The sequence below is a fragment of the Excalfactoria chinensis genome, chromosome 2, assembly GCF_039878825.1.
Source record: "Excalfactoria chinensis isolate bCotChi1 chromosome 2, bCotChi1.hap2, whole genome shotgun sequence".
NCBI lineage: Eukaryota > Metazoa > Chordata > Aves > Galliformes > Phasianidae > Excalfactoria > Excalfactoria chinensis.
The window spans coordinates 126,606,258-126,631,546 of NC_092826.1; the positions used below are offsets into that span (position 1 = coordinate 126,606,258).

Below are 25,289 nucleotides of genomic sequence, written 5' to 3' on the forward strand. Positions count from 1 at the left end.
AGCTAAGTGAAACAAAGAGCAGCACTGAGCTCTTGGCATGTACTGAAAACTCCTGCAGAAGCTGTAATGAGCATGACTCTCTCCTCCTGCTAGTTGCGTTACCGTACACACGGGAGACATCAGAACAACACCACAGTGCATAGATTTGTTGGGGATGTTTTTGATGTCTAAGTACAGAACCATACAGATAAGGATGCTCCCAGAATGAAACAGCATGCTAAGCAGCACTACTGGTTGGGCTTTCCTGCAAGCATCATAGCAGAGAGGCATTTTAAAGATGAGAACAGTGTCTTGCTTTGCTTGGAAAAACACGCAAAGTACATGGATACAGTTTGAAGGGCTGACACAGAATTAAGAGACAGAAACCATCGTTTCAGGATCAAGAAACAGGAGCCAACCTCCCTGCACTTCCAAAGAATGACAGCTAGTGCAGTGTTAGACCCACAGGGCTTTAACAGAGACAACAGGTTGGCCACAGACTGACAGCCAGAAATGGGCTGGAAAGAAGTATTGTACTTCAAGCAGTGGACAAAAGCAGGTATTTACAAGTCATATGAAGCATTTAACACAGCCAAAGTTATGGCTACTTCTGTAAGTGATGGGGAGACTTCAGAGCACTCAGACTGAATTTTCAAGTTTGGACTGCATGTTTGGACAGAGCAAACAATGTTTTGGGACAGATAAGCAATGACTTTAAGTCAGAGGCTTCCTTGCTTAAGGCAACAGTTTCAGCAACTCCAGCCTGCACAATTCTGGCCATCTAAACAGCAGAAAAATAAATGCAGACAGAGGCAGCACTGCAGGGCTCAGCTGTACATGAATAAAAGGACAAGGCTGTGAATGGCAGAAGATTTATGGCTGGCACAGATGAGTGGAGTCTAAGGCAATCAGAAGTATCTACTGCTAGCCAAAGGACATCCAAGTTTCTGAAGGACTCTGCTGCTGGCCTCAAGAGGCAGCCATTGGAAGAATGTTTAATAGTTTCCATGCCAAGCAACAAGTCATGAGTGAACATTAGTCATGATTCAGGGAACCAGAAAGCTATTACTTGAGTCAAAAATTGTACATGGAAAGCAGGGGCTACTGACACTGCGTGAAACTCATCTACATGAGCAGATCTATCTAAAACCATGGAAATACCAAAATCCAGTTGCATGCAGCAGCAAAATTCTCCCCACACTGAAGTCCAGGCAGCTTCTCCCATTCATTTCAGCTAGGAAGTCAGTTTAGGTTGCATCAACTTTAAATCTCTGTGCAGGTTGGCAGTACTTTTCTTCCCTTATGTGGTTAATATTTCTCCAAGTCATGAAACTAAAAAGCCAATTTCACACTGTATTCTGCCATGCATGGGATCACTGAAACCAGACCTTAAAGACTATCAATTTTAAATGCTGTCCAATGGAAACACAGGTTTAAAAACTGCTGTCAGTCTAATCTGCATTAATAGAAAGTGTATGGCAAACTCAGAACTGTAATACGTACATTCTGTAAAAGCAATAACTATCCTTAGATGTCATTACCTTTGACCAGTAATCTGTCATTAACCACAAAAGAAAAGCATGATCGCTCTTGATGACTCTCCAGCCAAACTCCCCTTCTGCTTAAAAAAGGTTTTTCTTGTATTAATCAAGGGGGAATTATCTGAGGCAACCGTAGGAGCAAGACAGCTGGCCCTAAGGCCTTCTGAAGTGCTACTGTATATCTGCAGCCCCAGAGGCATCCCCACTGGTTTTGCACAGGGATTGCCTCCTGTCTTGTCAGTGGAGCAGGTCTGAGTTTGGAGTATGGCAAGGTGACACAATGGGAGCAGGAAGAGCAGCAGGAAGGGTATTTGTATATGAACGGATGGGATATGTGAGGAAAGAATGCAGTAAGAACCAGTCTAGGACACAGTTTCCTTACAGAAATGAAGACAGGGACTTAGGGAGAAAGACATCTGCAATCAAAGCTGTTTTTTAGAAGGCAGCCCATACGTGGGTGTCAGACACTGAGGGAAACACACTTCTGCAACCAGCTCTGTGCTGTTTTTAAAGAAATCATTACTGTGTCTCAGTTTCCTTACCGGAACAGTTCAGAAGGCTTTTTTGATCTTTATTTTGTTATGACCTATTGTATGGCAGCTATGTGGCAAGGACTTAGGCTTCAAAACAATATTTCTTACAAAACAGAACGTGTGTAGGTAAAGTTTCTGCAATGAAATTTTATCTTTAACTGTAACATCTCCTGCTACTATTTGCAACACAGTAATTGCATTGCTTTCTGGTAACAGTAATAAGATGTAGCTCCTCACTATTGCTCTGCTTCCAACCCCCTTTTTTTTCTCTCTCTTTTTTTTTTTTTTTAAATTTTCCAAAGTCATTTATTATTAAAATGTTACATATTAATATTACACATTAAAACGCTGTTAAGATACACAAACTGTGGATGATGGGCAAATTCAGTATTATTCCCTCAGCACTTATCCCTCAGCCTTGATCAGAGAAAGATGCATCAGATTCCTGTTTTGAAACACTTCAACCTTTCCAAATTCTTTTAGTTAGTAATATTTAATAGCTACAGTAAAATAAGGCTAACAAAATAATAATAATAATAATAATAATTAGGAAATAAATAGATCACAAAGTGATGAGTTTTCTTTGCAGCCAGAAAGTCTTGAAACCTAAGTTGTACCAGATGACATCACACACACTTCTAACTTTCAGTCGCAAGCGCCCTGTGAAAAGCACTTGCCATCAACACTCGCAACAGTCATGAAAGCTGGCAGCAGGGAGGGTTGTTTTTTCTCCCCAGAGAAGCTTCTCTACCCTACAGCAATATTCACTGTTTGGCCACGACCCCCAAGTGATGCTGTGACATTAATGAAATTACGTCCTTTGAAGCAAGAGTGTTCAGCAGAGGCTAACGCAGGAACAAAAGCAGCAGAGGCTCAGATTTGGGATCCCTGGCTCACTTCATTTTTATTACGGTGAATTATTTAAAAGTTAATATTCAAGTGGCCAGCACATCAAGCTGTATCCTAAAGGGATAGCAGGCGTGACTAGGTAGCCTTCCACCCTCACACCAGCTCCTCATCTGCATTTTTGTCTTGCACAGACAGCAGTAAGCACACAGATACCAGGTGACTGGAGCAAAAGCATGGCAAGGGTGAAAGCAGAGTCCTTGCTACAAGCAAACTTCTGGCCCCATCCCTACTTTAAAGGACTCCTTCCAGCCTTCATTTTCCTAATTAACACTTTTTAGTGCTCAGATCCCATTTGACTTGTGGTCTTTAAAGCTTCTTACAGCTGTGGTGCAGTGAAATACTTGTACATTAAAACAAGGAAATTCCAAAACTTTTCTCCAAACAGTTGAAAAGCGATCAATCTTCAGACAAAGTTTGAGACAGTTTTAGAACTTTTTGCTGCATACTGCAAGCTCATTCTAATTACAACTATTAAACATTTAAATTTCACATGTATTTAACACCATCTCCTTCACCACAAGGCATCATTTGCATGCAATTCCATCTGCCATCTATTTAAAAAAAAGATTGCAACAAATTCTAAGGCCAATTCCAGGGCTTTCAAGACATCTTCCAAGCTTCTTCCTCCTCCTCCTCCTCCCCCTCTTAAACTGAGGATGGTCTGTATGAGTAATTGTATTTGACCTATTTATTTGTTGGCACATTTCCTCCCCTCCTCCCTGCCCCCTTCCACAAAAGAAGGAAGGAAATGTTAAAGTGACCTCTGCCTAATAATTCAAACCAAGCCCTCTACATATGAAGGTGAGCATTCAATTCACAACCATCACTCTTATTTACCAAGAATGACTTCAGCTATGTTCCCCCATTCCCAGAGGGTGACAGTTGAGCAAGTACTTAGAAGACCGGCAAAAATGATGGCCCTGTGTGTTTCCTGTGGCCATCTAAGTGCAGTGTTTGTCTAGTAAGGGAAAATCCTCCCCATTTTGACTCATGTTACACCTAACTTCATAAATATATATTTAAAAACAATCAAACAATCAAAAAACGGGCAGCTTTTCTCCTTATGGACATTTCAGCCATATGAGACCCTTCAAAAGGAAGGGCAAGGAGTAGAGCAGCCAGCAAAGCTTGGGGCTGCCAAAGGAGAAAGCACCTTAGTGACCTTGGATAGTCTACAGGAGCTTTTCTGTATGATACTGCTGGAAGGGGTGCTAGGAAACAGTACTGCCTTCCAAGGAGGCATCTTCCATGGAGGAAGAAACCTACTATATGGGGCAACAACTTGCCACCATTTACTCCCAGCCCACAAGAATTGCTGATGCAGGCAAGAGGTGGGCACATGGAGCCCTCCTCAGTATCCTTAGCACAGGGTTCCACCTCTGTGGCCATCAACAAAGCCATGAGAAGCATCACAGACAGACAAGAAAAACAAGTATGACTACAGAAGATGTACAGAGAAAGTACTTCTGCTGGAGTTTATAACCGCTCTTTACCTTTTTTTAAAGTTTGAGATATTATTTTTATTCATACTTCCTTTATTACTTTTGCGTAAAACAACTCTAGATTGCTCCTTAAGATATGGTCTTTGCTAGCCAGGATCAGTATTTCTTGAAATAAATAAAAGCATAGATGGGCTGTAATCTAATCTGTATCTTCTTCCTTGTATTTCTCCTTTTTGTTTCTTTGTCAAGTGCTGCATAATTTTTACTTAATACTTAAACGCCACTGTATGCATTGCATCTTACTTTATTGACTGTTGCACAGCAGAGACAATCAAGGACTCATAGTTAGTAAAACTGAAAACTCACACTTTTTTTTTGCCTAGAAAAATACAATCCAGGCCTTAGATGGAGATGTTGCTGCCTAGAAATTTGGAGATAAATCTTTGTTAAAAATCTTACTTTCTTGACTACAGTCTGAGCTATATTCTAAGACTGCTCCTGGCATGACACTGCAATACAATTTCTTGTATGGTTCTTCCTCATCTGTATGTTTAAGAGGCAACTCAGATTCTCAACATCATCAGTCATTTGTGCTGACTCCTAACATGATCTAATCCAGTTTCTTTAGTTATTTTGGTTGAATTTGCTTAAAGTTGGTCTAAATCTTGGTTTGCCACTTCCTTTAAAGCTGCTGTCATGGTTCTATGATTTTTGTTATCGGTATTCTGCATCATAACATCACGTAAAGCAAAGGGAGTTAAAGAGTTAATGCCCCACTTCCATGGACTGCCAATTTTCCAAATACCTGGCTACATACCCCAGAGGACTTTGCATTCACAGGAGAAGATAAAGCATCTGACAAGTCACAAAGCAGCTGGCAAGTCACAGGACTCTCCCTTGATGCCTGGAAGTGTGTGGGTGTGCTCTCCAGCCATTTTGTCTTCAATCCAGAGTAAGGACTTTGGTTTCAAACACTCTCTCTCTCATTTTATTTGATTGATTAGCCTCAATTTCCATTATATATTGTATTGTATTGTGCTATTTTGCATTCTGATATCATATTTATTAAATTAACTTTCCTCCTCAGATCGTTGCCATTGCCCTGTTTTTAGGCTTATCTCCCTATCTCCCTACCCTTCCCATTTTCCTTTTTTGTTTTTTCCTTTTCTGGGCTTGCTGTTCCCTGTCACAGACACAGACAGATCTAGAGATAATTCTGTGACAGCTGTGATCTGTGTAAAACCCAGCAAAAGGCTGGCTAAACAAGTGTAATTATGTCATTTGCTGTCTCAGCCCAACCTTGTCAACTTTGCATCCACTGAAGGTCAACACTGATGAAGGTGTCAAAAGAATGACAGATGTCTTCAACTATCTACCTGAGGATGGACCAGCAGCTTATTTTACTTGTGTAAAAAGTCTACATACTGAACAGCAACATCACATTTCTACTTAGTGTTTCATGCTTTCCACAGTCATAAAACAGACTTACGCATATTACTCAAAGAAACAATAGCCAGATGTAATTTGTAGCTGACTTAATAATGTTGCTAATTTGGTTATTACTGGATGCTATTTTACCTCAGAACAGATAAAGTTTATCATACTAGATTAAATCACTGACAGTTTTTAAAAAAAGTCTTCATTAAGAAGAGCTGTTTAAAAACAGGTAGATGGCATCTCCTTTCCACTCCCTCAATAAAAAGGTTCACAATTATAGAGACAATCATACTCCTAAGAGTATGACTATACTGGAAAACGCAACTGCTATAGATAACAACTTCAGCATTTAGAGACTGATCAACTAGTTTTGTGCCTTTGCAATACAAGCAGTGTAGCAAAACATTAGCTTCAAGGACTAACAATAATGATTCTGCTTTTAAAAATGCCTTCTTCAGCATCTGATCCCTAGAGCACTTAAATGCAGAAACCAATATCTTGACATTGAATTTGTCAATTCCTGCATTCTGTATTCATAGAGCTCTCTCCTTGTATGCATAAGGAAAAATCAACAGTTTCTCTGCCCACAGTGTTTCTACTTTGCAGCAATTCAGGGCTAATCTTTCAGGTTTCTACATAGGACCAGTACCATCCAGCCTGCCTCAAGTAGCAAGTGTCAAGCAACCTTAAAAGTTACAATATTAGTACAGGTTTAGATACAGGTTTGATTGCCAAAAAACATAAAACAAACCAGGTAGCTAAAAGTCACCGCATTAATTCATATCCTGGAGCAGTCATGGTATAGACATGCATTCCAGCTTGTGTTGGAATCAGACTTCTCTGTGCATTCACAGAGTTACTACAATGCAACTTTGGCACTCTTCTGTGTTAATTCTGAAATATCCGTTCCTCAGGAACTCAGTCAAAGGGCTCATGAAGGGCTGATCTAGCTGCTCTGACTGACCAGAGGACATCAGGCTACAGAGGATACATAGGTCATGAATAAAAGCTTTTTAATACTATTCAAGATAAGTACTGTAAACAGAATACACCTGAAGGCCTGCTTTGGCAGATTTACAAAGTTATTATCTGCTAGATGATGATAGTCAGGGAGAAAAGGGTGTTAAATTCATTTTACCCATAACCTCTTTAAGGGAAGTGGACAGTAATTTACAAAGGCTTTTTGTTCAGAGGGAAGGAAAACAAGGCTGCCCAAATGCAAAAACAAGGGGGAGATGTTAAGTGCCACTGAGACTTCAATGCCAACTAGCTAAGCCTGCTCCTACCAGCCCCTGTGTGCCATTCTACCTCCTACAAAAAAAAACAAAACCAAAACCAAACCAAAACAAAACAAAGAAACAAAACCAAGAATGTCAAAAAACCAATTAGCCTGTTTTCCTGCAACAGATGACTTAATTTTTCTTAAAAGTTAAGGAAATAGAGGGAGCGACACAAAAGTTAATCAGGTGAGGAAGTAGTCAGAATTTTAGAATTTAGTCATGGCTTTTCTGACAAGTCACTAGGCTGAGATCATAAGCCATAAATTCCACGCCCTGACTACCACTGCAAGTCACAAAGTTACGGCAAACATTGCTTAAATAAATTAGCAACAATAACTAAAATCTTTACAAAACAACCCATTCTGCTATTTAAACATTTGTATGTGGAAGCATATCTAACCCACAGTCTTCCCTAGCATAAATGAGTGCAACATTTTAAGGTCATTCTGCCTAACATTATCTCCTGGTCTGTTCTACTTGGAGTTTTCAGGTGTTCTTACCTTTACGCCATGGCCAACATCATCCAGCACCGTGTAGTCTATAGGTTTTCGAATATACCTTACAGGACGCTCCATGTTCGCTGGCGCTATAATTTTGTGAGTTCTTGATGTGTTCTTATTGGTCGTCAAAATGCCTATCTCTCTGCGAGCAACCTTTTCTTTATGGATGTCCACAGTCTAGATTAAAAACAAGAAAGGATGGGTTTCTTTAGGCACTTGTTATTTTCTTTTTAGAGCTATCCATCTACATGTTTAGGACACACTATTAGACAAAGATTTTGAACCAAGATAATGCTGCTGGAAAAATGCCAGTTCATTGACAAAATGAGTTTAATCAACATGAACATTGCTTGAAAATTACACTTTAATGAAATAACCAATATTAATAATAAAATTACAATTATACATTATTGCCTTGATGCTCTAAAGACACTATGCAGATACAGCATGTGCAGATTAACCCTCAACATTCTTATGAATGACAACAGTGATAAATGACTCCAGTTCACCAGCTGCGAGCCCAGGGCAGGCAATCTCAGCAGTCTGCCCACAGCCCCAGAAGGCAGAAGGCTTGGGAATCTGGAAGGCAATCTTTTTCAGCACTGATCAGTGATGTCACAGTCTGCAATGGGAACCACCAGGCACAGCAGAGGATAGTTTCACTCACACAGCCTATAGCACCTTTAGAGCCTTAAAGATGCTGTTAAGGGAATATAGAAGCCACATTCATGCCCAGCTCCATCATTTTATTAGGAAATACCTGAAGAGGAATCAAAGGTTAGTGCTGCAGTGTGTGTGGGGTCAAACTGAGCTTCACATAATAAACACGTGCTTCTAGTGTGCAAGAGAACCATTACTTAAACCCTATCCAAGGGAGAATACATACAGATCAAGCACCAGGCAGCCACAGTAAATCCTACCTCTAGGAAGTCTAATTCAAAAGTAGAGATTTCAATTCCTGGTCTAAGTAGTTACTGGCACCTTTATCACTGCAAAAGACAGTATCTGACAATAGCCACCACTCTTAGTCACTTTGAATAAAACCTACTGCATCGCTATTAAGGAAAATAATGCTTAGTGTGTAAGCATCAATTTCTCATGGAAAAGCTGTCAAAGCTGAGGAAGAAGGTAAAACTCCTCACCGACCAGTAGGTTTGGGTACATCTCTAGAAACAGCCACAGTTAAAGTGCATATAAAGTGCAAAGTTATCTTCAGTGAAATAGAATCAAAGATGAAGCACTAAATTAGATTGTGTCTGACTCTACATGAGGCAGGATGAAAAAGAGAAAGGTAAGCATTGAAGAAATGGCCATTTCCATTCTCTGGGAAAGACAGCACACAGTGTTTAGAGTTTACCATGAAATTCCTCCACTGGATGAAATTACTTTTCCTTTTTCTAGTGTACATGGTTGTAGAATCTGTAATTTCCTTAGGAACAGAAAGAAATAAAATCCTTCTTAACAGCTTCACTACATAGCATTGGAGATTGCGAGTGGGAATGCAAGAGCATATTGAGCAAGCTTGTTTTCACAGCTAAAAGCAAAATAACGGATAGCTTGTAACACTGCAAAAGGGTCTTTTACTTCCAAAAGTAAGGAATCTTAATAGAAATAAGAATTACAATTTTTATTTTTATTTTTTTTTCAGAGCAAAAGAAGGTATTAAATGTATGTGATTGCATTAGCTTATTTGGAATAAGTTCATTACGTATCCCAACGAAGCTGTGGAACAAGTTTCATTGTTCTAAATATTCAGGCACTGAAAAATACCAGTTGGGTGCAAAAAAAAAAAAAAAAAAAAAAGCATCTTTCCAACTGAGACAATCCCAGACACCACGCACTTGCCATTACATCAGTATCAAGTATCAGCCACTGCTCCCACGTTTGTTCTAGCAGCCGATTTCACAGAAGACAGAGCAAAGACTTCAGAACAAGACTACCTGTGTTTCTTCAGCTCCGGTAATTATTTGTTCTTTTCCTTTCAGAGACTGAAATATACATTTAAGTTCTGTCCTTTACTTGGCTTTCAGCAAGATCAACAACTATTATTTGATTATTCTGCTATATGTTCCTAGAACATCTCTTCCAGTTCCTCTATGTAATACAAATCCTTACAATGAGCCACTAAAATGCAAGATCTCAAACTACCTTGCAGAACTCCAAGATGCAACTCCTCACATTTTCAATGCATGACAACAGCATAGGTAAAAACAATACCAAAGAGCACTGCCACTTCAGCCACCCAAACAGCAGGGGATACCAACGAGGATGCCAATTTAAGGCACGTAGTACAATATTCCAAAAGAGGATGTTTTAAAATACTCTTATGCACATGGAAATACATAATTCTGCTTCACTTTTATGAGCAGTGTCTGTTGCTACAAATGAATTCATCCTTTGCACAGCATGGACAAAAACACATCTTTAATACTAAGAGTTCTCCTAACGCTGATGGCAAAGAAAGAAAAAACAACTAAGCCCTTCACCATACAAAAAGATTCATCTTTTCCTGGCAGGTGGTCCATAAGACTGACTGGTCCTCCCTGCAACAAACAATGAAAATTCCATAAATTACTAGAGCAGAGGATAAGAGATTCCAGGAACAGATGCTGCACCACACATGCTTTCAAAAATGACTGAAGTAGTTCTACAGCAAATTTTTGTTTATGGAAAAAAAGTCCTCAGAACAGGAAAAGAGCAAGTATTAATTTTATCAGACAGCTTATCCAAAATTAAACACAGTGCAGAAACTTGTAAAGTCTTTCCACAGACTTCAGACCAAGCAAAGAGAACACTATCTGTATTTTAGTTCAGGGTCAGAAATTGATGGCATACATGTATATTGTGAATGGCATGCAGGCGTGCCTGTGCAAGACGCCCATTTGCTCTTCAAAGCAAATATGACTGCAACTCTTCCTTACCACATATGGTGCACTAGAAACACAAGGCAGTGTTTTGCCCTATGCAAAACATATGCTTGAGAAGACAATGTGCTGCCCATCAGCTACTAAACAACATTTCAGTTCAACAGAAGTGACCTTTAATGGATTGATAAAGATTGCATGTTAACTGCTAGCTACTTCTTTATGGTAAGGGTGGCAGAGCACTGGAACAGTCTGCCCAGAGAGGTCATGAAGCCTCCTTCAAGACTAATCTGGACCCCTACCTGTGCGACCTATTGTAGGGTACCTGCTTTAGCAGGGGAGTTGGACTTGTGATCTCCTGAGGTCCATTCCAATCCCTGCAATTCTGTGATTTCAACATTGGTATCTGTATCTATTTGCTTGATGTCAATGTGAAATGCTATTGTTTAGTCACTGGTACCCTAACAGCAGTAAGCAGTTTGTGATGTGATGCATAAAAACTGTTTGTAAACCTCAAAGATGGAGAGACGCAAACCATAATAAACAGGCCTGGGTTAAGGCAGAGGAACATGCACTAGGAAACTGTCAGACCAGCTTCAAGTCCATGTGGCCTATGCTCTAATAAATGTGGCAAAATGTTAAGGTTTGGGAAATAGAGACAGGATTCTCAGTCCTTAACAACACAGACCAGTAGGAAGATGCCCAGCACTGTACTGATTTGGAGGAGGCAGTCCTAGAAGTACATGTTTTCTTTGGAAAGTAAATTTAAGCTAAATCATTAAACAAATGCCTCTGCCCTTATAACTAGGTGTAAGGGAACATGGCAGCCAATTCCAGAAGCAAAACTGAGCTTGGAGGTTGAAGGAACTGTTAATGATTAGCTGCCTCTGCTATCTATCAGCTCCAAATCATATGAAAGAAACAGCGGACCAGCAGGATGTGGCGTTAAACTTTAACTGTTCGCCTTCTCAGAAGCAGCCCCAAGGCCAAGTGCAGTGCAGCAACGATGCAGCAAGAAGTTCTCCTTTTCTGTGCTGATGATAGAGCTCTACCCATGCTCTAAAAAATCCTAAAATTATGCCACCGTTTTTAATGATAGTTTTTCAGGTTATTTCATAAGACAGTTTTAATAACGCTTATATTATTATTATGTCATAAATGTCCTCCAGACTGATGCAGTATACTGCAAAGATGTACAAATTGGTCATTTTTCAGTTTGGCTCCAGGTTCTTTCAGACAAGAGCAGACATAGGCTCCAACTTCATAGGCCACCTGTAGCTGCTATTTCAGAGAACACAAGGAGAAAAGGAAGACAGAACTGCTTGTTATTAGCAACAGCCTTCTGCAATTTTGACATTGCTTCCCTTTTTTGCCTTTTCAGTTTGTGGTTTAATCTACTAACACTTCATTTGAAACGAAGGGAAGCTCAGGTTAGAGGTCAAACCAGCATTATACACATATGTAGATGGCAGACTGAATTACTTTATATGATGAAAAGTGCAAACATAAGAGAGCAGGCCCTCCCACATCCCTTACCACTTCCCATCTTCCCAGCTGGTGAAACCACAACCCTTCTGGCTGCTTCATGCACAATGCTGGTGCCATGCTTCAGGCTTGCACAGGTTACTTGCAAGAAGATGACACCCTTGCTGAAGCCAGCACCAGTACACAGCAAATTAACACGGAAATCCCCAAAAGCAAAACCAAAGATTTTACTGCAATCCAGCAAACACAGTATCTGCTTTCAGCAAAAGCTCTGTCTGGGGCACAAGTTTCAGCCTCAGCCTGCTCAGTGAAACCAGGCAATACATGGGACTGCGAGCTGTGCAGAGAAAGGAGCTTCATTTCCTGCTTGATTCCAAGCTTACTTGTTTATCTGCAAATTTGGAAAGCAAAATCTGTTTTGCTATCTGTAAAATTATCTACAGCTTCCAACTTAGTTGCCTACAACAGTAAAATACATAGATAATTAAAATCTACAAATTAACAAAAAACTGAACAAATATTAACACGTTCTAGTAAATACACACTTTCTCTTAAGGCTCATACACCCAGATCATAAAATGTAGAGTTAACCAGAGAAACTTTAAGAAACAAACATGGAGGTACTTCCTACATTCCCTAAATAGAAGGGGGGGGGGAAGGGGAGAAATCTCACTCTTCTTAATTTTGAAGCTGGATCTAGGAGCAATATTATCCCTTATTGTCATTTGCCAAAACAGCAGATTTCATTGTCTTGCTGTATGTATATAATTTATACAAGCTCTCCTGAAATTAAACAATTTGATGGGACTAAGATGATTAACTTGTTCTGTTGTAGAAACAAACTATGCTACTGCTACTTCCATGAAGAAAGCGTATTTAATGAGACTTTTGTATGAACAAGTTACAACTAATCAAATAACAGTGCTGAAGAGATCCTGAACAACGCACATGGTACAGGCTACCTGCAAGGACGTCCATCTGACCTACAAAAAAGCAAAGTTCCCAGCTTTAACAAGTTCAGCCAGACAGCTGACTTCAGAGAGAGCACCATCTTATCTGTTACTTTGTGAAGGAAATTGGAAAGAAAATTCACCAGAAGGAAACGTGAACATATTTACACCACAAGAGGAATATTCTACAGAAAAGATCAGCTATGAGTTCAAGACATATCACACATGAAACAGCACAAATAGGTTTTGGAGTATTTTAAAGACACTGCATACAGATTTCTACACAATGTAACAAAGCCTCTTCCAAGAACTCATGACAGAGTGCAAGAAACTTCAGGGTTTGATGTCTGTTGCTTGTACAGGCTGATTCCCAAAATAACGTTCAAGAACCTCAATAATATACCTACAGAAATTAAAAAAGTCTGTTGCTTAAGAATGGAACAAAAGTTACTGATAAAAGAAAATATGAACTCTGATCTGAAGAAATTTGGCTGTTGCTTTCCTCTTCTCCCTCTACATACAGATATAAGAGATTCTAAGTAGAACTAAGGAGTTCCACAAGTGTATTTGCTATTTGCTATCACTTCTGGAGATGAAAGGAATGTAGTTAGCTTCTTTATAGAAGATAAGGACGCTGGGTACCTCATGAGTGCAAATGTGAATGTGCCTGTCAATAAACAAGGAAGCTTACAGGCTGCATTGATGAATAGGAATGCGCTCACCTAGCTGCTCCACATGAGTCCCAGGGCTCAGCAAGGTCTCCTTGGGAAATATACAGATCAGAGCACAGATATACAGATCAGAGCTGGTGCTGCTCATGTTCACTGTTATGCACACACATTTATCCTGCAGGGATCTTCTCCCCAGTTTGAGCCTCTACCAGCATTGGGAATTACAACAGTCAACTCTCTTGACTAGAAATACTTCAGGCACTTCATCGATGTCTGCATCAATTCAGTTATAGAATGAGACTGGGCTGCTTCTGGGAAGCTTGCTCAAAGAATGGATCAAAAGCTTGATAAATTCTTAGAACCTCATTCCTCCCCCTGAATTTTCTTTTATCGGTGATGTTTTGAGTGAACAAAAATCCTTAACACCTCAGAATATCCTGCCATGTCTTCTGAGGGCACACCATGCAAGACAGATCTCCAGTTATCTCCAAAGTACTTAGACATCCACCTTGTATGTGGTACTGGCAATGTAGGAGGCAACTAGAATAGACTTGTAAGTCACAGTTCTACAGCTGCAAATCCAACAACGTGTTCTTGTAGGTTTATAGATAGAAGTTTCCCACACGTTCCCTTCAGCATACAGACAAGTTACGACAGCGGGACAGGCTCCCCGGGCAGCTTCATCTCCCCAAGACCTGAGAAATCCAGGCCTCCTAAGGTAAAAGGCTAAAGGATCTGGATAAGCCACATCTCATGTAATCTGATATACTGCCTTCCTCTTTGTTAAAGCAGGGTTCACAGTCAAGAGATTTTACAGATTAACAACACAATGAAATAAGGTCAGCAATGTGTATACAGCACCGTGCAGTCTATATAAAATGTTTATGGCCACCTGAAGGGAAGAAGCACCTGACAGAACAAAGGAAGAGCAATGAAATAAATACTAAGTCTGATTTCCAGACTTAACACACACACAAATACATACAATTTTTATGCATATGTATATATACAAACAAATAATATACATAGTGCACATGAGCACACTGCTACTACTGCCTTTTACTAATATCACCCACTTTTTGAGGGAGAAGGATATCAAAAAGTGATGATGTGATGGCAGTGTTTCTTTTCACAGTTTATCATTGTACTGCACTTCTGTCTGAAAGCAGACTTTTTCAGTTTATCCTGTGAAGCTGGCCTTTGACTTCAGAACATAAAGCTTTTTCTTTATACACACTAGCAGATTTTCTCAGATTCTCCTAGCAACAGCCATCAGCATAAAGAAGAACAGATTTCCAGCAAAAAAACTAAAATGTCAAAAAGGCTTGAAGACATTTGGGGCTGCAGGACAGGGGGGAAGTATACCAGAGACATCCCATTAATTCAGCACATTTTGCTCTTTATATGGTTTTAGAATTTGGAATATTAAAAAATAATACAGACCATAGCACCTCTTGATCCAAATCCTCCCTGCATCAGCATTATATTTCTTAGGCTCAAGCAAGTCCTGTGCTATGCAAGCTTAATAGAAAATTTATTTCTGATCAACAGAGTACGTGCTTACAAGTGTTAAAACCCTGATACATCTCAAATTATAAAGGAAAAAAAGTTAGGGAAGGGGAGTGCTGATACACTAATGAGTCTCCTTAAAATCAAGAAGCTGAAAACAAGAGCTAGAGAAACAGGCTTAAGGCTTACTGGCCACAGACAGACAGTCTCATCTTTAGCCCCCCTGCTGCTACAAAACTTCCTTTTGGAAGACAGGTTTCCAGAACAAGGTTCACTGAGAACTGGACTTTAAGACCCTGATTTCCAAAATGCGGTCTGTGAAGTTGCACATGCACCTATACAGCAGCTTTGAAAATGGAAGAGAGCTCTGTCCAGCAAAAGAATTATTTATACAGATCCTGTTCAGAGCTTCCTACTGGAAAATTTAGTCACATACTTTGCTGGAGAAACTGAGCAGAAAGGGGACAGAGAGCAAGGATACACTGGAGGGGCTGGGCAGATGAGTGACATTCTAGGACAAGAATCAGAGCAAGGAAACCAGTCTGGTTGTCCAAGAGCTGGACTCAAGCCTGACATTTCTTTCTGGTGCCAATTGGAAATAGAAAGACTTCTATGAAGGGCACACACTTACATTCTTGCAAGATCAAAGGAAAGAAGCTCCATATATTATCCTATAACAGCTACCAAATGGCATGCTTGCACACTGTGCTAAGAAAACAACATGGGGCAGCAAGCTGTGCCCAGGAGATGCCACCTCACAGAACTGGGTTCTGTGAATGAGAAGCACCTACAAAGAACACAAGGGAACTTCCACACATCCTTACTCCCCACTCTACCTTCCCCAGGTGAGAGGAAGAGGATGTCAACACCAAGCATAAGGAGGGGAGATCTGCAGAACATATCTGGGAAAAAGGAGAGAGATGTGGGAATGACGACTGTCAGATGCAACACCTTGAAGATGAAGCCATTTTAGCAGCTCTACAGAGACCTTCCTTATGGAAAGAAAATGGTTAAGGCAACAGTCCTCCCTCCTCCCCTGCTGCATTGGTAAAATGCCAGCAGCACTTAGCTGAAGTTCACAGAAGTATGGGGAAATGGAACGTCAAACATCTGGAGTATGGCGGTCAAGCAGCACTGCAGAACCAGCTGGCCCCGAGCACGGGAGGCGGCTGTCTGCCGGGATGTTACCCGAGCAAAGGGAAGAGGTGGGATGGGTCTGTGGCTGGGAGCAAGAGCCTGGGGAATAGCAGATGGAAGCTCTGTTCCTGGCTCTGCCAGACTTCCCGTGCTGCTTTAAGAGAGCTGTCTGGCAGCTCAGGCCAGCTTCAGGGCTGCTGCCTGCACGGCACCAAGAGCAGGCACAGACATGGGGCTTGGCTGGGCACAGGCAATGTTGCACAGCTGCCACTGTGTGAGCACAGTGAAACGCAGCAACAAAGATATCAAAGGTTTCTGTCAAACAGCATCCATCAAGGTTTAAATTGCTAGTGAAACTGCCTACGTGAGCGATAGATCATACTCCCAATGCTTTGTCAAAGTTGATTTTAACCATTTGAGTATACCAAATGTATACGCACAGGAAGGACAGCTGTATTCTGAAGCGCATCAAGCAAAACATTGCTAGACAGTCAATGGAAGCAACTGTCCCGCTCCATAATGCACTGCTGCGACATCCCCTTGAATACTGCATGCAGCTTTGGGCACTGCAGTATGAAAAGGACACAGAATTATTAGAAAATGTTCAAAGAAAGGCTACAAAGATGGTGAAGGGTCTGAAGGCCAAGATGTGAGAGGAGAACCTGAGGTGCCTGGGTTTGCTCAGCCCAGAGCAGAGAATTGTAGAATCATAGAATCATCAAGGTTGGAAAAGACCTAAAAGATCATCCAGTTCAACCGTTCACCTATTACCAATAGCTCCCACTAAACCATGTCCCTCCCCCAGAAGCTGAGGAGAGGTCTCATGGCAGCTGCAGCTCCTCACAGGGCAGCACTGAGCTCTGCTCTGTGTGACAACAGGACCCAAGGGAACAGCATGGAGCTGTGCCAGGGGAGAGGCAGCTGGGGGTCAGGGAATGGTTCTGCACCAGAGGGAAGCAGGCATAGAATGGGCTGCACAGGGCTGTGGGCATGGCCCTGAATGCCAGAGCTTAAGGAGCGTTTGGACACCACTCTCAGATATACAGTCTGATTTGAAGCCAGGAGTTGGACTCGGTGATCTTTGTGCACCCCTTCCAACTCAGGATAATCTATGATTCTACTTCTAGCTACCTTTTTTGATCCTCTACATTTAACTGAATGCTCAACTCCCTCTTCATGAACCTGGGTATAATAAACAGGTAGAAAAAGTACACAGGTTACATTCACCGCTATGGGAGGACACAAAGGGAAAGAGGGAGAAGATTTGCAGCGCCTTGTAACTGGCTTTTCATCACCAAAAGTCAGGAGTAGGGAAGACAGCAGCAGCTTGCTTGCTGTCATTTACTCCCTGTTCTAACAAAAGCCACCATTGCTCTAGAACAGGCTTCCCAGGGTCTGCTGGGGATTCAGCTGGGGCTGAGCACATACCACTTCACAAGTGATGCATGACAGGAAGCATCCACCCAGCTCTACCAGATCAAAACCACTGATTGTGACAAATGAACAAGTTCTAGCTACCCACTGGAGTTTCACGCTCTATGACAAACAAATATGAGACATGATTTAGTAGCTTAGCGGAGAGCAATGGTGATAGGAGGATGGTTGGACTAGATGATACTGTAGGTCCTTTCCAACCTTGTGACTCTATGATTCTATGAAATCTGGGAAGGATAGTGCTGCCTTCTCCTATGCTTGGCCTCCCTTCAGCGGGATGAGATTCTGATAGAGGAGCTATGAAGGTACATCTATTCACAGCTCACTAGAGAAAGAGAAATGGTCTACAAAGTGAGCTGAGCAAACATTTTAACAGTTGACACCAGTTGCATTACTAACACAAGTATATAGGGAAAAACTACGTAAATTGAACCAACGACTTATTAATTATCTATGAAAACAAGCCAAAAATGCAAAAAAATATGCTGATTAAAAGTGCTTTTTAAAATAGAAGACACTTCAAAAGAGAAGTGTTTCAAGTGTGCAATCCTACTGATTGATTTTGACAGAACAACAGTTGAGACGTGCAGTCATAGCATGTTAACTTTGTATTCAGTCTTAAAAAGCACAAAAAGCAGATAAATGTTTTTGATTATGCAAGGTCAAAATCCCAACAGTATGCACAAGTGTATTTCAGTACCTGAAATTAGAGTTCTGTCATTTTGAATTGTGTTTTTTTACTCAAGATATGCAGGCATGTGTAGGTTCATTAAAAAAAACACCACACAAAACAGAAGAAAAATGTGCATATGCAGGCTCCCACATGAGAATTTCAGCATTTTGAAGTGGCTGAATGAGTCTTACTTTTCCTTAGTGGAAGCAATACGCTTGTCTAGAATTAAACAAAGCACACAAATCTAAATACATTCTTGAATGAAGAAAAGCACAAGGACAGAAAGGAAAAATTAAAAGGCTTCCTCAGTAGTTTGAACTCACTAAAGAACCACCATGGGAGTTGAACAAAACTGTATGTCAAATGAAAAGCATTTTGTGTGCCAAAAAAAGCAACATTACAGGAGATGAACATGTGCCATTGCAAAGTGCGCTGCAGGTGGCTGAAAAGGAAACCATCTAAAAAAAGCCTATAAAAAATAAACTCAACAGAACGAGTTTGAACTTTCTGAAAGATTGTCAGAGGAAAGGAACTGATACAGTCAGGGTGACAAGCCAGAACATTCGTGTCTAAACTAAAAAAGCCTGTCCCCCATTTATTTGTAAACCGATGTTAAAAGTTCTTCGAGAAAAACTTGAAAAAGTTTTAACACAGCCTCAGTTTAATGATCGTGTTTCAGTTCATCACCCCTAATAGCCAAAAGAAAAGATTCTCCAAACACTAAGGTATGTTACGTAGTTAGGACAGGGTATTTACTGTGCATCTCAAAGTAATCTTCACTGCAAAGAATAACAAACCTTCCACATAAAAATCATGTTTCTCTCCCCTTTCCTAAAATCCAGACATGAATTCAGGGCTTTTGAAATGCCAAAGATAGTCCTGGAACAGACTGCTTCCCTAAGCCATAAAACAGAGGCACTATAAGTGGAAATGACACAGAGCATCCTTTAGCCACCTGCAGACATAGTCTTGATTACAAATCATCCAAGGAACAACAATATCTCTAAGTCTCTTTGATTTTCACTTCATTTAATGGCAGTGATACAACTTTGTGGGAAACCTGCTGGTTTTCAGCACTGCACCAAGAGGAACCCATCAGTATTAATTAAATAGCCATCAGGTAGCTGCAATATCTTCACCATAAACACAGTTTACCATATACAATTTCTTTTCTTTCTTCTTCAACCTTTGTGTGCTTATGAAAAGACTGATGTTTATTTTTCAAGATTATGTACGAAGCAAGCAACTTTACAGCAGCACACTGTGAGATGATCCCAGTTCTAGTGGTTGGCAATCCTGCACCATAGCAAGGGGGTTAAACTAGATTATCATTACGGTCCTTTTCAACCTGGTCCTTTTCAACCCAGGCCATTCTATGATTCTATGGCCCTCTGATGGCAGGATAAGCAGCAACGGCCAGTTTTCTCTCATGCCCAGTACTATAATAAGACTGCTGAAGCAGTCCTTATCCACTACAGATTCCAGCTTCAAGTTCACCTTATACTTACTTCACATTGAAGTAAATTTCCTGCCCATTCAACTATGTTCCATCAGATTACTGCAACAAAAAGAGCTGCTGTGCCACTAACATGCTAACTGGATCTGATAAGCTCCTCACTTTTTTGTTCTAATGTGTTTTTGAAACAGAGTTCAACTTTCTAACCCAATCTTTCCTTTCTCAAACTGCTTCAGTGAACAGCCCCGTCTCCTGGAAATGTAACAGAGGACAAGCCATATGCTTGGGAATACCTTGAACATCAGCCAGCTCAAACTTAACCTGGACAGGCTTGAAAAGCAGGCTGATATGAATATAATGAGATTCAATAAGGCCAGGCATTGCACTTGGGTCAGGGCAATCCCAGATACGTACAGAGTCTTGGAGAAGAACTATGAGAGAGAGGGAGCAGCCCTGCAGAGAGGTATTTGGGGGTTCTGGTGGACAAGCTTGTCATGAGCCAGCAGGATTCATTTGCAGCCTAAAAGGCCAAGATTTGGAGCTGTTGGACTAGGTTCAGAAGAGGGCTACAAGGACATGCAGAGGGCTGGAGTACTTCTCATACAGACTGAGGAAAACTAGATTTGTTTAGCACGGAGAAGGCTCTGAAGAGACCTTACTGTGGCCTTCCAGTACTTATAAGGGAGCTTATTAAGAGGAGAGAGACCTATTTCTTACATGGGCAGATAGAGTTTGGAGAAGGGGGAATGGCTTCAGATTAAAGGAGGGGAGATTCGGATTAGGAATTACAAAGAAATTTCTTACTCAGGGGGTGGTGAAGCCCTGATACAGGATGCCAAGAGAAGCTGTGGAAGCCCCATCCCTGGAGGCATTCAAGAGCATTCATGGATGGAGCCCTGGGCAGCCTGATCTAGCAGGCTGCAACCCTACCCACAGCATAGAAGTGAAACAGTATGATCTTTAAGGACCCTTCCAACTCAAACCACTTTGTGGTTCTATTAAGCTTCTTCTGACATCCCACTCTCCATAACGCATTAAGACATTCTAGAAAAAAGAGAATTAATAAAAATCCCCTCACATGTATCATAAAACAGCAGTAACAATTTTGGACTGAGTCATACAGGCTTCTTGTAATTTGGGATATATTAAGTAAAAGCAGAAGACAGACAAGCAAGTCACACGTATGTATGACATTTAACAGTTTGAAGGGGGGCAGGGCAGAAACGGAATTACTAAAGCTGCTGCACTTCTCCATTGCCATTTTAATTTACAAGTAACAAGAAGAGGAAGTTATATGCTGTTGCTATAGAGTTGCATGCAGCTTCTGTAGGTGGATTCTCCTCAGTCTCCTACTCTTGGCCACCATCAATACGGAACACCACTGTTGTAATGCTGTGAACATCCACATGCCTTTCTAGCACTAGCACACAGCATTCATTGCATACTGAGTCACAACCTTCCCCAACCCAATATCTCTAAAGATACAGCACTGTGGCAGATCCTAGCCGAAGAGGAACCCACTCTACCACCTTTCCCTTTCTCTGGGATCACCTCTCACATGCTTTCAGCTTGCCATCAGGGCGCAGATTTTTTCATGCACATAGACAGAAGCTAAAAGCAGGCAGGGCTTGACAAGATGTGTGTGAGCACAGAGGGAATCCGTGCTGCAGTCCCTGTTAAACATGCTATTCCAGCACTGTTACAATGCATTTATTAGTCAGACCAATCAGAAATTCTCAACAACTGGGCAGTAAATTAGACATTCCACTGTGCAGTTACTGGCATAGAGATTTAACTTGACTGCAAACATTTGAGAAGAAGAAAAATGCCTTTGGAAGTGACATACTGAAGGCAGCCTGCAGAAGAAAGGCAATGTGTAGTTTTCATGACCTTGTCTCCAGGATAACTGACCCCACACTAGGGTAAGGGATAGAGACAACAAAACCCTGCCTGGCAGAAGAAAATGGCAGGGAAAAAAATAATAATCAGATGGGGCATGTCTTCAGAGTCAGCTTAGGCAAAACACTATACAGATTGCTGACCAGAGGACTGTTGAAAACCAGGTGAGGAAGGAATGCTGGTGCTCTGTAAAGGTATTCCTATTGCTGTGGTGGGTTAAAAAGCCACAGCAGCATTTCAAGAGAAAGCCTCACTGCAATGAGCACTCATGCACGACTGGCCTTTGACCTGGGCAACAGCATAGGGATCAGCACAAACACAAGAGCTACTGAGCTTCTGTAACTGCATGACAAAGCAGCTGGGAACCCATGCTGCTACACTTACCTGAACTGGGAGGGACGCAGCAGTGAGAGTGAAATGTTTGCCTGCGAGATAAAGTGGTACATCAGGATGTAATTTAATAGATCACAAAGACAGCTGTGCAAACTTCTGTAGCCTGTCTCCTCCCCATTGTTTCAGTAAATCCTGATTTTCTTGAGGTCAATATATCGTTCAGATCTAAGTTATGTGTACCCATCCAGCGTTATAGCCTGTGTTTATTCCCAGAAGGATACAGATAGTGTAAACAACAACTATGCATTTGTTTGTAAGAACTGCGATGATGAAGAAAAGCAGGCAAACAGGCAGGAGGGGAACAGTACACAGAAGAAGAAATCTTTATTCAAATCTGCAGATAGTTCACATTCTGTTTTTCCAGGATATTTTCTTAAGAAATTATTTGCAGAACCTCTGCTTTCTGAATGTGGGTTTGGGAAAACTCACACCACATGTTTTACTTTACTAATTAGATAATGCTTTTGACTAATATAGACCTAGGCAACCAGTCAGTACCTAACAGTCAGTCAGCAGCACTCTCTCAGTCTTACTTCAGGAAAAGATTTGTTAAAGGCTGTTATTCATGTGAAATTTTTTCCCTGTACTTTGCAGAAAGAATAAATGTTAGGTACATTTATTCCAAATAATTCAGTGCTAGAGGGCATCTCCAAAGGACTTCTACATTGGCTGAAGAACTGCACCTTTAATGCAGCCCAGAGGAATACACTTCCATTAAGATGTTGAGAGATAATGTCAGTTCTTTAAAAAAAGAAGATGGAAGTAACTTGGAGCTCTGGTCTAATCAAGCTCCTCTTGCTCCCAGGTCTGGAGATCTAAAAGCAAGAAACAAGCAAAATGGGATCAAAGCTTGATATTTTCTGCATCAGCCATGAGGCTTGCTACACAGCAAGAGGAACACTTAATGCAGGAAAATGGCAGGTGATTTAAGTAGAATTTTTCTCAGGGGGAGCTCCCAGGAACCAACTTTCGTTTCCTAAAAAGTTGTTATTTGTTAGTGCATTCCAGGAAGAAAACATTAACAAAAAGACCATGAACCAGAAGATCCTTCATCTTTTTAAATATCCATATGCCTGAGTGGCTCCAAACCTACTACAAGGGGGATGCTTCAAAACTAATAAATGAAGCACATCAAACAAGGCACTGATGAACATGACTACAGGTCACATGGATGGATGTCATTCATCTACTGCAGAAACAGATGCGGTGAATTGCACCAATTCAGAAGGAGACTAAGACACTGATACAAAAGTGAGTAGGCCATCTTCACAGTGCATGGAGAGAAAAATAAATAATAGAAAAATAAAGGATGGTTTGTCTCCAATCAGGTTAGAGGCTGACAAAGCTATCAGTGACACTGTTGTCTCAACATGCAATTTAGGATATAGGAAGAAACAAAATCCAAACATAGTGGCACAACTATGTTATGTAGCTGAACAAGTCTAATTTATTTCAGGCGGTTTGACTGCACTTTACCTTACTGTAACTACATCCAGAAATTTGCCATCTTCATATGACTTTCAAGCTGCACCCTCCCAAAGAGAGAATGTCCTCAGCTACTTCAGTGACTCACTCATCAGCACCATGTTAGTCAACAGTGCCCTGAGTTGTAGCACTGGAGTAATACAACACTGCTATCAGACATCTCAAATGCCATGTTTTACCTGCCAAGATACACACAAGTCAACAGCACAACTTCAAGTTATTTTTTTTTTTTGCTTTTCTTTTCACACAATATAGAGGTTTAAATAGCATTTCTTTTAATTATGAGGAATTAACAATTTGCTTGTCCACAAGCTGGCATGTTATTGATTTAGTACACACTACCCATCAGCTCTTAGCAAAATCACAAACACTGCTCAAAAACTTCAGCAGCACCTTTCTTAGCCTAGTTTAAGAGACAAGTTTTTCCTACAGAACAACACATCTCCTTTAGTCCTGCAATACACACAGCCACTGCTGCGTTTTGCCCAATACTTATCTTAACAACACATGCAAGGAAATCCTATAAATGGACAATGAAGGATCAGCTTCCCAAAGATGACATTTATCCCCTATCCAGTCAGATAAAGGTTGATTTGTGGCTTGAAGGCTTATCCTACATTCTTATCCAGCCTGGTTTTGAATCTTGTTCAACTTGAAGGAAAAAAAAAAAAAGAACCAACCACCAACTAAGACCCAGAGAATTTCCCTTCAGTCACTATTCAACACTTCACTGTTCCTATATTTTCAAAATATGGCTCAGTTGACCTTCCATGAAGCACCAACATGTTTTGTAGTTTCCATCAGGATCCCTCTAAGGATCCCGGTAAAGTCCCTATCCTGTTTTCACAGAGGCCTTACAGCTTTTACTCACACCCTTCTTACTCCTGTTGGTGCCACATACAGGAATTCCAGACAGTATGACAAGATCAAACCTACAATTGGTTAACAAAACATTATTTTCCACTGCAGGCAAAGCACAGAAGTGAGTTGGAGAGATGACAAGCTGTACTTCAGAATCCTCCACCGGGTTGTGCTGTACATACCTGTAAGTAAAAACCATCCCAAGACAACATGCATTTCCTGTACATGAAAGGAACACTGCACATGGCTCAGCCAGGCACAAACTTGTTGTTTCCCACTGGTGCTGGGGAGGGACACACATACCTGGGCACAGCAGCCACATGATGGGTGTTTGTTAAGGTGAACAGTTTGACAGATTCCCACACTTCTGACACCTTTCTTTTCCAGTTATGACATAACAACGTAACAGTCCCAGCTTTAAAACAGCAGCTAACTTGTCATTCACACGCCTCCCATAAACTAACCTGCAAAGGTTTACTGGACATGCACAACTGACACAGGAATGGCTCCCTAGAGGCTGCTATGAAACAACAAGGTCAAACCAGAAGCAGTATAAAGGGTGTCAGAGCGTTACCACCAGCTTATAAAATACTCATGTAAAGCACTACCTAGCTTTCTTTGTGCTGATCAACACTAACTAAGCACTTTCATATGTCCCCAAATAAAACCAGACAGGAGAAAGCGCTCAGCAGTTTCTGCCTGAGCTGCATAAGAAGCCCAACCACAGGCACTATGCCTGATTAGGAAGAGTAATTTCAGTAACACAACATGACCAAGGTGCCAGTTCTGCAATACAGCCCTCATACCCTCTTCTTCTCTCCTTTTCCCCAAATACAGTCAGCTAAAGTATA

General features: G+C 41.0%; 1 protein-coding gene across 9 annotated transcripts in view; it reads right to left on the minus strand.

Moving 5' to 3' along the window:
* ABI1 (abl interactor 1) overlaps positions 1–25,289 on the minus strand; it is a 77,018-nt gene that overhangs the window by 21,010 nt on the left and 30,719 nt on the right. For all 9 annotated transcript variants that reach the window (XM_072327508.1, XM_072327505.1, XM_072327504.1 and 6 more), the window contains exon 3: positions 7,622–7,798. In XM_072327508.1, coding sequence (XP_072183609.1) covers positions 7,622–7,798 — 177 coding nt within the window. The remainder of the gene's footprint in view (positions 1–7,621; positions 7,799–25,289) is intronic.